The sequence below is a fragment of the Ranitomeya variabilis genome, chromosome 6 (genome assembly GCF_051348905.1).
Source record: "Ranitomeya variabilis isolate aRanVar5 chromosome 6, aRanVar5.hap1, whole genome shotgun sequence".
Classification (NCBI taxonomy): domain Eukaryota; kingdom Metazoa; phylum Chordata; class Amphibia; order Anura; family Dendrobatidae; genus Ranitomeya; species Ranitomeya variabilis.
This window is the reverse complement of record NC_135237.1, coordinates 165,919,798-165,933,083: the sequence shown is the minus strand read 5'-3', so window position 1 is coordinate 165,933,083 and position 13,286 is coordinate 165,919,798. Positions and strand designations below refer to the sequence as shown.

Here is a 13,286-nt window from a genome sequence, read left to right as displayed (position 1 = left end):
AGTGTGAACACACCTGAAAAATGTATTGCTAAAACTGGCAGTTTAAAAAAAATCCCCTCCATGTGCAGTGTGTCCAACTTCTGCAAAACAAGAAAAAACAACACTGGAGTCACATTGTGGGGAGACATGACCGGCTTCCAACACAGAGCCCCTGCCTGGTGAGGGCCAACGTTCTACCCCAGTGACCCGTACGGCGGTGCAGCTACACGCAGACTGTCACTGGGCGGCACAGGCTTCCCGCTCCCCTCCTCCTCCCCAGTGCCCTCCCACGGCACTCCCGGGTGCGGGGCTCTCGTGTCCTCACACCGTCAGGCTGATCCGCTCCGGCACTGTCCCACCATACTAGCACCATGCACCCAGCACTGCGCGTTTTGGAGGCCGTGAGGAGGAGCAACATGGTGGCGAGGGCGCAGCGTGGAGCCTCCCTCTACACCCAGCACCCTGTGTGCACCCAGCTGAGGGGGCACTGCCAGCCAGGTACCTGGGCCGTGCGGTGCGATGTCTCCTAGTACCGGTGTTCTGCACATGACTCTATAAGCCGCTCGGGCTCAGGTCACACAGCGATTTTTAACCCATTCAGCACTGCATTCCTAAAGCTGTAACTTTTTTTCTCTGTAATGATGTTACATGAGGTTTTTTTAATTGGCACCACTTTGGGGACATGTTAATTAACTTTTAGGCTGCGTGCCCACGCTCAGGAGTAGTGGCGTTTTGGGCACAGCGTATTCTTGCTTTGTTGTGCAGTACAAGCACAGTGGATGGGATCTATAGAAACCCATTGCCCACTGTGCTACTATTTAACGCTGCGTAAACTCCCCCGCGGTAAATCCGCATGTCCCTAAACACCAGTGCGGTATTAGAACTCAGCGAAAATACACTGCGTCCAGAACGCTGCTATGCCTGCACATCGCCATATTAAACGAGTATTTACAAGACTTGCAATTGTGTCCGATCCTCTGGGACTATCACCAATCCGGAAAACCAGGGCGCGTGTGGTGGATCATGTGCATTGCTCTCTATTCACTCACATGGGAGTGGGGAAGACGAGCCAAGCGCTCACTGCCGAGGTCCCCTTATGAATGAATGGAGCCGAGTTGCGCATGTTTGACCACCACTCTGTTCCGATGCGGCCTGGTTCTTGGGACCAATGGGGGTCCCATCCAGAGTCATACCCCCAGCGATCTCGCGTATAGGTATGGTATAGGTATGGCTTCCAATCTTTTTAGCATTTATAGTGATAACGGGATGGTAAAAAAAAACAGCAATTCTACTCTTGGTCTTTTACATTTAAAATTTTGCTCCATTTAATTTGCTGTTAATTATATTCTTGTCATCAGTGTGAATACAGTGACACCCAACACTTCCCAAATACTTTACTACTTTTTAACAGTAAACATTTGTTCTTTTGTATCACTCTATTCTAAAAGCTTTAATGTTTGGTTTTGCTGGACAAGCTGTTATTTTTGCATGCACAATGTTTATTTCACTTTTTAGGAAGCAGGATAAACAAAACAACAGCAGTAGCAATTCTCTTTTTTCTTTTTATTCTCACAGCATTCACTGCACAGTATAAATTTTACATGCATTTTTTCTTTATGGCAGTAGCAAGTTTATATAGTATTTTATGTTTTACTACTTTTGCACCATGAAATCACTTAAAAAATTAAAAAAATATATTTTTAGTTTGTTGTGTTGTCATTAGTGATGGGTGTACCTCTGGATGTTCAGGTCTGGCAGGGTCAGCCGAACATCTACAAAAAAAGTTTGGTTTGGGTACCAGTACGGTATCCGGTCCTCATTCAGATGAATGGGGGCCCGAATATCCATTGTTTGCCACACTGTCAACTGCATGACAGTATGGCAAACACAGGCTCTGATTGTTGGTAAGATCATTACCGACGGTCAGAGCTGCGGTTCCCATGCTGGTGAGCCAGCACTGTGACTGGCGGTAAAAAGTTTACCTCCGGTCACAGGCGTCGGCTGATGAGTACAACTCCTATCAGCGTACACCTGCTGTTGCTGATAACAGGGAGATCAGGCGCCGCTGATGGAAGTATTCATCAGCCAGCACCTGCGCAATGAATAAATAAAAAAAATGACGTGGGTTTGTTCTATTTTTGATAACCATCGATGGCAAAACTGACAGCTGCAGGCTGCAACCCTCAGCTGTCAGCTTTATCATGGTTGGCTATCAAGAATAGAGGGGTCCCACGCCGTATTTAAATAAATCATTTAAAAAAAATGCGTGACCTCCAACCGTTTTTGACAAGCAGCCAATCTAAAGCAGACATCTGGGGCTGGTATTCTCAGGCTGGTAAGGGGCCATGGATATTGCTCCCCCAGCCTAAAAATAGTAGGCCGCAAGCACCCAGAAAAGGTCCAACTATTGGATGCACCAATTGTGGTGCTTTGCCCACTTCCCACGGTGCGGTGGCAAGTGCGGTAATGGTTGTGGAGGTGATGTCAGCTGTTTTATGGCTGCTGACTTCAAGCCCACAGGTTAGTAATGGAAAAGCGTCTATACGATGCCTATCCATTACTACTCCCCATCAGCCGCCACCTGCTCTCGCTGTTATTAGCGGCAGGAGGTGTAGGCTGATGGGAGTAGTACTCCCATCAGCTGACGCCTGTGACCGCTATAAACGGCAGCTTTCTGACCAGCATTAATAATCTTACTGCCGATCAGAGCCACCAGTGTTTCTCACGTTGTCATGCACGAACACAAGGTGCTCGGTACAGACCCCGAACTTTACTGTTCAGGTACGCCCATCTCAAGTTGTCATAACTTGTAAGCACAATGTGTGAGAGCTTATGTTTTACGGGATTTTATATGTATTAGTACTTTCTTTGTTTACGTTATGATCACTTTTTATTGTGTTTTTATTTTGTTTTTCCATCATTCACCTTTAGGGATAAATAATTGTTTTTCTCTTTTTTCCCCTATATTAAACATAATAAAACCTCTTTTATTAAAATAATGCAGATTTTTGTGTTTTATTACCCTTTTTTTTTTTTACTCTGAAAAAAACCCATTTTTTAGTATATTTATTAGTCGTACAGGGCTGGAAGCCTTTTATCCTCGGCTATTAAATGACTGTCAGTCGGCTCCCTGTAGGCTGTAAGTTAATAGCCTGCTTAGACAGACCACCCGCACTTCCATGCACACAGAGCAATTATTAATACCATGTTTCTGTGCACATAGAATATCATGTCACTGCACATATTTACACTTGGTATTGCGCTGCTGAGAATGATGATTTTTAAGGCAGGTAAAGGCCGGGTTCACACAAGCGTATTTCACGGTCCAAACTTGCAGCCTCATATGTGTCTAAGAGGCTGGAAATTGAGGTTAGGGGACTGGTAGTCAGTAGACCTGTAGTCGGTCTGGACATTGTGGTTCATATATATATATATGGACCGTGAAATATGCTTGTGTGAACTCAGTCTAAAAATCATTTCACCCAACAAATGAGCGTTGTGTGATTGGCAGCCTATTAAGACATCCGGAAAATTGGTATACAAGCATTCCTAGGAGCTCTCGATCCTTAATGGCCAGTGTAAATGCACCCTTGCGTAAATCACTGCAGTACGTATGTAATGATGTTCCGTACATAGCAGACATGGATACGCCTCCAGTTGCCACTAGCAAACCATTGACGCTCATTGAAACCCCTTCCCTCTTGCAGTGGTAACCCAGCTGCCAGTTATAGCCAGGTTCCCCCAGTAAATGCACAGGCTCAGTTCCTGTGCCAGCATGATCACCATGACATCCTACTGTTATGCCATAGATGGCAAGGTAACCAGTTCCCTGAAATGACATAATAGTACATGCACGCCACTGTTGTCGAGTGACTTGGGACCAGTGGTTCCTTTCCTGGCCCTAACACTAGGTGGCACCCTAGCTCTCCCTGTTCCCCGGGATACTTCAGATGGCGAAGACGTGACAGTACATCATTGTGCCGGGAGTGCTAACTTTGTTAAGCGCATGCATCGGAAGTGCTCATTGTGCATATTCTGAACATACACATGTGTGCCCATGCCTCCAACATATGCCAAAAGAATGCAATTTTGTCATAACCCAGGCTGCAATAGGTTGGAATTTTTTCTCTGTATGTAAAGGCCTAGTCTATTTTACGCTTTCCAATACAGGGGCATACAGTAAAGCAGCTCATACTGTGTTTCTTTTTCCATGTTTTTTCTGGATATTTTTTTTTTTAAAGCACTTTAAAACATATTTAACCCCTTCCCGACCTGTGACGCCACGTAGGTGTCATGAAAGTCGGTGCCAATCCGACCGTCATGTAGGGATCGCGTCCCTGCAGATCGGGAGAAAGGGTTAACTCCAATTTCACCCGATCTGCAGGGACAGGGGGAGTGGTACTTCAGCCCAGGCCTGGGTGGTGGCTTTGCCCCCACGTCGCTATGATCGCTATGATTGGCTGTTGAAAGTGAAACAGCCAATCAGAGCAATTTGTAATATTTCACCAATGAAACTTAGTGAAATATTACAATCCAGCCATGGCCGATGCTGCAATATCATCGGCCATGGCTGGAGACCGCGATCTGACCCCCCCACCAACTGACAGCGGCGATCTGCAGCCGCCGTCCTTGTTTCCTACCCCTCCGTCCTGTCCTCCGCACCCTCCTCTCCCCTTTGTCCTGTCCGGCACCCCCCTGCTGTCTGATCCCACCCCCCCATACCTCCGGAGTCCCGTTGTCTGTACAGCATGTAGGATGGGCGCCGCAATCTAACAAATGTGCATGCACTCGCCGAATCGGCCGGCAGATTCGTTCATTCATTTTGATCACTGTGATAGGTTCTACCACAGTGATCAAAATGAAAAAAATAGTAAATAGCCCCCCCTCCCTTATTATCACCCCCATAGGTAGGGAACATCATAAAATAAATATTTTTATTTTTCCACTAGGGTTAGGGTTAGAACTAGGGTTAGGGTTAGAACTAGGGTTAGGACTGGGGTTAGCGCTAGGGTTAGGGTTAGAACTAGGTTTAGAACTAGGGTTAGGGTTAGAATTTGGGTTAGGGTTAGGGTTAGAACTAGGGTTAGGGTTAGAATTAGGGTTGGAATTAGGGTATGTACACATTGTGCGGATTTGGCTGCGAATTCGCAGCAGTTTTCCATGCGGTGTACAGTACCATGTAAACCTATGGAAAACCAAATCCGCTGTGCCCATGGTGCGGAAAATACTGCGTGGAAACGCAGCGTTGTATTTTCTGCAGCATGTCAATTTTTTGCGTGGATTCCGCAGCGTTTTACACCTGCTCCTCAATAAGAATCCGCAGGTGTAAAACCGCAGGTGAAATCCGCACAAAAAACGCAGGAAATCCGCGGTAAATCCACAAACGCAGTGCATTTTACCTGCAAATTTTTCAAAAACGGTGCTGAAAAATTCACACACGAATCCGCAACATGGTCACATAGCCTTAGGGTTAGGGTTGGAATTAGAGTTAGGCTGCCGTCACACTAGCAGTATTTGGTCAGTATTTTACATCAGTATTAGTAAGCCAAAACCAGGAGTGGAACAATTAGAGGAAAAGCAGAATAGAAACATATGCACCACTTCTGCATTTATCACCCACTCCTGGTTTTGGCTTACAAATACTGATGTAAAATACTGACCAAATACTGCTAGTGTGACGGCAGCCTTAGGGTTGGGGTTTGGGTTGGAATTAGGGATACGTTTAGGGTTAGCGGTGTGTTGGGGTTAGGGCTAGGCTTGTGGTTAGGGTTAGGGTTGGGATTAGGGTTAGGGGTGTGTTGGGGTTAGTGTTTGAGTTAGAATTGAGGGGTTTCCACTGTTTAGGCACATCAGGGGTCTCCAAATGCGACATGGCGTCACCATTGATTCCAGCCAATCTTGCGTTCAAAAAGTCAAATGGTGCTCCCTCCCTTCCGAGCCCCGACGTGTGCCCAAACAGTGGTTTACCCAAACATATGGGGTATCAGCGTACTCAATAAAAATTGCACAATAAATTTTGGGGTCTAATTTCTCCTATTAGCCTTGGGAAAAAAAAAATTGGCTGAAAAAATTTTTTTGTGGGAAAAAAATGATTTTTTATTTTCACGGCTCTGCGTTATAAACTTCTGTGAAGCACTTGGGGTTCAAAGTGCTCACAACACATCTAGATAAGTTCCTTCGGCGGTCTAGTTTCCAAAATGGGGTCACTTGTGGGGGGTTTCTACTGTTTAGGCACATCAGGGGCTCTGCAAACGCAACATGATGCCCGCAGACCATTCCATCAAAGTCTGCATTTCAAAACGTCAATACTTCCCTTCCGAGCCCCGACATGTGCCCAAATAGTGGTTTACCCCCACATATGGGGTACCAGCGTACTCAGGACAAACTGCACAACAACTTTTGGGGTCCAATTTCTCCTGTTACCCTTGGGAAAATAAAAAATTGCGGACTAAAAAATCATTTTTGAGAAAAAAAGATTTTTTATTTTCACGGCTCTGCATTATAAATTTCTGTGAAGCACTTGGGGGTAAAAAGTGCTCACCACACATCTAGATAAGTTCCGTGGGAGGACTAGTTTCCAAAATGGTCTCACATGTGGGGGAGCTCCAATGTTTAGGCACACAGGGGCTCTCCAAACGCGGCATGGTGTCCGCTAACGATTGGAGCTAATTTTTCATTCAAAAAGTCAAATGGCGCTCCTTCCCTTCCGAGCCCTGCTGTGCGCCCAAACAGTAGTTTACCCCCACATATGAGGTATTGGTGCACTCAGCAGAAGATGCCCAACAAATTTTAGGATTCATTTTATCCTGTTGCTCATGTGAAAATGAAAAAATTGAGGCTAAAAGAATTTTTTTGTGAAATATAATGTACTTTTTCATTTTTACGGATCAATTTGTGAAGCATCTGGGGGTTTAAAGTGCTCACTATGCATCTAGATAAGTTCTTTGGGGCGTCTAGTTTCCAAAATGGGGTCACTTGTGGGGGAGTTCCAATCTTTAGGCACACAGGGGCTCTCCAAATGCGAAATGGTGTCCACTAACGATTGGAGCTAATTCTTCATTCAAAAAGTCAAATGGCGCTCCTTCCCTTCCGAGCCTTGCCGTGCGCCCAAACTGTAGTTTACCCCCACATATGAGGTATTGGTGTACTCAGGGGAAATTGGCCAACAAATTTTAGGATTAATTTTATCCTGTTGCCTATGTGAAAATGAAAAAATTGAGGCTAAAAGAAATTTTTAGTGAAAAAAAATGTACTTTTTCATTTTTACAGATCAATTTGTGAAGCACCTGGGAGTTCAAAGTGCTCACTATGCATCTAGATAAGTTCCTTGGGGGGTCTAACTTCCAAAATGGGGTCACTTGTGGGGGAGCTCCAATCTTTAGGCACACAGGGGCTCTCCAAACGCGACATGGTTTCCGCTAAAGATTGGAGCCAATTTTTCTTTCAAAAAATAAAATGGCGCTCCTTCCCTTCCAAGCCTTGCCGTGCTCCCAAACAGTGGTTCCCCCCCAAATATGGGGTATTAGCGTACTCAGGACAAATTGGACAACAACTTTCGCAGTCCACTTTCTCCTTTTACCCTTGGGAAAATAAAAAAATTGTTGCTAAAATATCATTTTTGTGACTAAAAAGTTAAATGTTCATTTTTTCCTTCCATGTTGCTTCTGCTGCTGTGAAACACCTGAAGGGTTAATAAACTTCTTGAATGTGGTTTTGAGCACCTTGAGGGGTGCAGTTTTTAGAATGGTGTCACTTTTGGGTATTTTCAGCCATACAGACCCCTCAAACTGACTTCAAATGTGAAGTTGTCCCTAAAAAAATGGTTTTGTAAATTTTGTTGTAAAAATGAGAAATCCCTGGTCAAATTTTAACCCTTATAACTTCCTAGAAAAAAAAAATTTTGTTTACAAAATTGTGCTGATGTAAAGTAGACATGTGGGAAATGTTATCTATTAACTATTTTGTGTCACATAACTCTCTGGTTTAACAGAATAAAAATTTAAAATTTGAAAATTGCGAAATTTTCAAAATTTTTGCCAAAATTTCAATTTTTTCACAAATAAATGCAAAAATTATCGACCTAAATTTACCACTAACATGAAGCCCAATATGTCACGAAAAAACAGTCTCAGAATCGGTAGGATCCGTTGAAGCATTCCTGAGTTATTACCTCATAAAGGGACACTGGTCAGAATTGCAAAAAATGGCCAGGTCATTAAGGTCAAAATAGGCTGAGTTATGAAGGGGTTAAGTTCATGATTTTTTTTCAATCACCAGAATACAAAAATATATACAAACTGTATAAAGGAAGCCTACATATTTAAAAAAACAAAAAAATAATAATTTGGAGTACATAAGGGGAATTAATAATGAGAGGGATTTGTGAAGTCACTAAGGCTAGGTTCCCATTGCGTTAGGGCAATCCGTTTAGCGCTAGCGCTAGCGGATTGCGCTAACGCAATGTCTTTTAAGGGGTAGCATTAAACGTCCCCGCTAGCGCAGATCCCCGATCTGCGAGAGCGGGGAACGGACCTCGGGCGCGCCGCGGATGCTGCAAGCAGTGTCCGAGGCGCGCTACAAAAGAACGGCACATCGCTAGCGCGTGCCAAAAATGACACGCGCTAGCAATGCGCTTTAACATTGCCGGCAATGGGAGCGCTAACGGACGCGTTGCACGGCGTTAATTTCGCCGTGCAACGCTGTCCGTTAGCGCTCACACTAAAACGCAATGGGAACCTAGCCTTACTTGTGGCAAGATGGTAGAAAGCGGCGCTCCCATAGGGTAGTATGTTCAAGAGCAAGATATTTTCACTTCCCCCACACTTGGTGAGTTCCATGCTCACCTTACTAAATTAGGTGCAACTTTAATGATTGCCATATTGCAAATTAATTTTCCCGAGGGGCCACATGAGAGACTGTTACTGTTGTGGAGGGCCAAACCAATAGGGTGAAATGAATTAAGCTCAATATTAATATCAACATATAATCTAATATATAAAGCTGAATGTGTGTGTGTATGTCTGGGATTGGCATCTGCACCGTCGCAGCTACAGCCACAAAATTTTGCACGGTCACACGTCTGGACCCCGAGAGCATCATAGAATATGTTGTGAGGCGAAATTTTAACCCTGCGCTTTCCAATTCACCAAACAATTTTGCCACTATCTACATAATGGGGAAAAAGTGAAAGGAAAAGTGTTGGAGGAAAATTGACAGCTGCCAGATGTGAACAAGGGGAACTTAAACAATGAGAGCGATGGCGCCAAAGAGTATATACTGTACAGTTGCTAAGGTGGGGCCCCGACATGGGATACTCACCACACACGGGGATATGAACACACACACAAAATGTGCCACACACTACCACGTGCTTAAACACATATACCACCCTCAGCACACATTTCACCACACACCACAACCTCGCCACATAAACGTCAAAACACAAAATTCGCCACGTTCAAAACTCGCCACATGCAAAATTAGGCTCACGCAAAACTCTCCACACGTGCAAAACTCACCTCATGGAAAACTCGCCACACGCAAAACTTGCACATGCGGAAACATTGCCACATGCACAAAAGTTGCAACACATGCAAAAGTTGCCTCACACAAGACTTGCACATACTCAAAACGCACCACACATAAAACTCGCCTTGCGCAAAACTCGCAGCACACAACTTGCTACACTGACCTGTCACATGCAACTCGACACATAAAAAGTTGCTACACGCATGTCGCCACACAAAACTCATCTCACAAAAGTCGCTACATGCATGTCGCCACACAAAACTCAACACACAACTTGACACATGAAACTCGCCCTAAAACACACACAAGTCTGGTATTATCCTTCAAAAATAAAAATCTGATTAATAAGCAGACAAACTACAAGAGCAACAAATGTACCATATAGGAAATCCGGCAGCTGTCAGTCACATGACCAGTCTATTATGTGTATGTGTGAGCTAATATATACTGCCAGGGGGGAGGGCTTCCTGTTGGCTGGGGATTTATCAGGCTGCCAATTTAGCTTACAAATACTGAGGTAAAAATACTGACCAAATAATGTGTGAACGAGGTCTAATACAGGAGGAGATGACACACAGATATATAGTTTATACAGGAGGAGATGACATACAGGTATATACTATATACAGGAGCAGATGACTTACAGGTATATACTATATACAGGAGGAGATGACATACAGGTATATACTATATACAGGAGGAGATGACACACAGGTATATACTATATACAGGAGGAGATGACATATAGGTATATACTATATACAGAAGAGATGACACACAGATATATACTATATACAGGAGGAGATGACATACAGGTACATATTATATACAGGGGAGATGACACACAGGAATATACTATATATAGGAGCAGATGACACTCAGGTATATACTATATACAGGAGGTGATGACTTACAGGTATATACTATATACAGGAGGAGATGACATACAGCTATATGCTATATACAGGAGGAGATGACACACAGGTATATACTATATACAGGAGGAGATGACATATAGGTATATACTATATACAGAAAAGATGACACACAGATATATACTACATACAGGAGGAGATGACATACAGGTACATACTATATACAGGGGAGATGACACAGGAATATACTATATACAGGAGCAGATGACACAGGTATATACTATATACAGGAGTTGATGACTTACAGGTATATACTATATACAGGAGGAGATGACTTACAGGTATATATTATATACAGGTGGAGATGGCATACATGTATATACTATATAAAATAGATGACATACAGGTATATACTATATACAGAAGAGATGACATACAGGTATATACTATATACAGGAGGAGATGACAGGTATATACAATATACAGGAGGAGATGACATACAGCAGGTATATATTTAGAGGGGAGATGGCATACAGGTATATACAGGGGAGAAGACATACAGGTATATACTATATACAGGAGATGACATACAGGTGTATACTATATATAAGGGAGATGACAAACATGTATATACTGAGGGGAAAATGAGAGGTGTGAGGTGAAAATGAAAAGGTGTGAGTGCAAAATGAGAGGAGTGAGGGAAAATAGTGGCGTGATCGGAAAATGACAGATGTGAGGTTAAAATGACAAGTGTTAGGGGGGAATGTGAGGAGTGACACTATATACAGAAGAGATGACACACAGATATATACTATATACAGGAGGAGATGACATACAGGTACATATTATATACAGGGGAGATGACACACAGGAATATACTATATATAGGAGCAGATGACACACAGGTATATACTATATACAGGAGGTGATGACTTACAGGTATATACTATATACAGGAGGAGATGACTTACAGGTATATACTATATACAGGAGGAGATGACATACAGCTATATGCTATATACAGGAGGAGATGACACACAGGTATATACTATATACAGGAAGAGATGACATATAGGTATATACTATATACAGAAGAGATGACACACAGATATATACTACATACAGGAGGAGATGACATACAGGTACATACTATATACAGGGGAGATGACACAGGAATATACTATATACAGGAGCAGATGACACAGGTATATACTATATACAGGAGTTGATGACTTACAGGTATATACTATATACAGGAGGAGATGACTTACAGGTATATATTATATACAGGTGGAGATGGCATACATGTATATACTATATAAAATAGATGACATACAGGTATATACTATATACAGAAGAGATGACATACAGGTATATACTATATACAGGAGGAGATGACAGGTATATACAATATACAGGAGGAGATGACATACAGCAGGTATATATTTACAGGGGAGATGGCATACAGGTATATACAGGGGAGAAGACATACAGGTATATACTATATACAGGAGATGACATACAGGTGTATACTATATATAAGGGAGATGACAAACATGTATATACTGAGGGGAAAATGAGAGGTGTGAGGTGAAAATGAAAAGGTGTGAGTGCAAAATGAGAGGAGTGAGGGAAAATAGTGGCGTGATCGGAAAATGACAGATGTGAGGTTAAAATGACAAGTGTTAGGGGGGAATGTGAGGAGTGAGGGGGAAAATGAGAGGTGTGAGGGAGAAAATGAGAGAAGTGAGGCGCTAAATGAGAGGCGTGCTGGGAAAATAAGAGAAGTGAGGTGCTATAACTAACCACAGATATTTACTATGCCCAGGCAACGCCGGGCTCTTCAGCTAGTTATTAATATAATTATAATAATATTTATCACTCAATATTGAGCAGAATTAAGTATGCGAACATTACCCTATGTACCGTTTGAACCCGAATACAGCCTTTTCAATGTATCGTATGAGGCCCACACAGCCCCCCAATGTCCAGCATATGAGCCCCACCCAGCCCCTCAATGTCCAGCATATGAGGCCCACACAGCCTCCCCATGTGCACAGTAAGACACCCAGAGACTCCTCATGTCCAGAGTAAGACACCCATAGACTCCTCATGTCCACAGTAAGACCCCCATAGCCTCCTCATGTCCACAGTAAGACTCCCATAGCTTCCTGATGTCCACAGTAAGACTCCCATAGCCTCCTCATGTCCATAGTAAGGCTCCCATAGCCTCACCATGTCCATAGTAAGACTCCCATAGCCTCCCCATGTCCACAGTAAGACCCCCATAGCCTCCCCATGTCCACAGTAAGACTCCCATAGCTTCCCGATGTCCACAATAAGACCCACATAGCCTCCCCATGTCCACAGTAAGACCCCCATAGCCTCCCCATGTCCATAGTAAGGCTCCCATAGCTTCCCGATGTCCAGAGTAAGACTCCCATAGCCTCACCATGTCCATAGTAAGACCCCCATAGCCTCCCCATGTCCACAGTAAGACCCCCATAGCCTCCTCATGTCCACAGTAAGACCCCAATAGCCTCCCCATGTGCATAGTAAGACACCCATAGCCTCCTCATGTTCACAGTAAGACCTCCATAGCCTCCTCATGTCCACAGTAAGACTCCCATAGCTTCCCTATGTTCACAGTAAGACCCTCATAGCCTCCTCATGTCCACAGTAAGACTCCCATAGCTTCCCTATGTTCACAGTAAGACTCCCATAGCCTCACCATGCTCATAGTAAGGCCCCCATAGCCTCCCCATGTCCACAGTAAGACCCCCATAGCCTCCTCATGTACACAGTAAGACCCCCATAGCCTCCCCATGTGCAGCCAAACATCCCATATACATAAATAACGGAAAAAAAAACACATGCTCTCCTCAGTCCGGTTCCCCGGCACTC

The 13,286-nt window shown here is 43.7% G+C and overlaps 1 protein-coding gene across 4 annotated transcripts in view; it reads left to right on the top strand.

Annotated features, from left to right (window-relative positions):
• Nucleotides 1-210: 210 nt before the first annotated feature.
• SUGCT (succinyl-CoA:glutarate-CoA transferase) overlaps nt 211-13,286 on the top strand; it is a 1,711,098-nt gene continuing 1,698,022 nt past the window's right edge. Inside the window, exon 1 of one of the 4 annotated variants that reach the window (XM_077269203.1) lies at nt 211-477. In XM_077269203.1, the coding sequence (XP_077125318.1) occupies nt 351-477 (127 nt within the window). In that variant the 5' untranslated portion in view covers nt 211-350. The remainder of the gene's footprint in view (nt 478-13,286) is intronic. The other 3 variants (XM_077269202.1, XM_077269204.1, XM_077269201.1) reach the window with 3 other exon arrangements.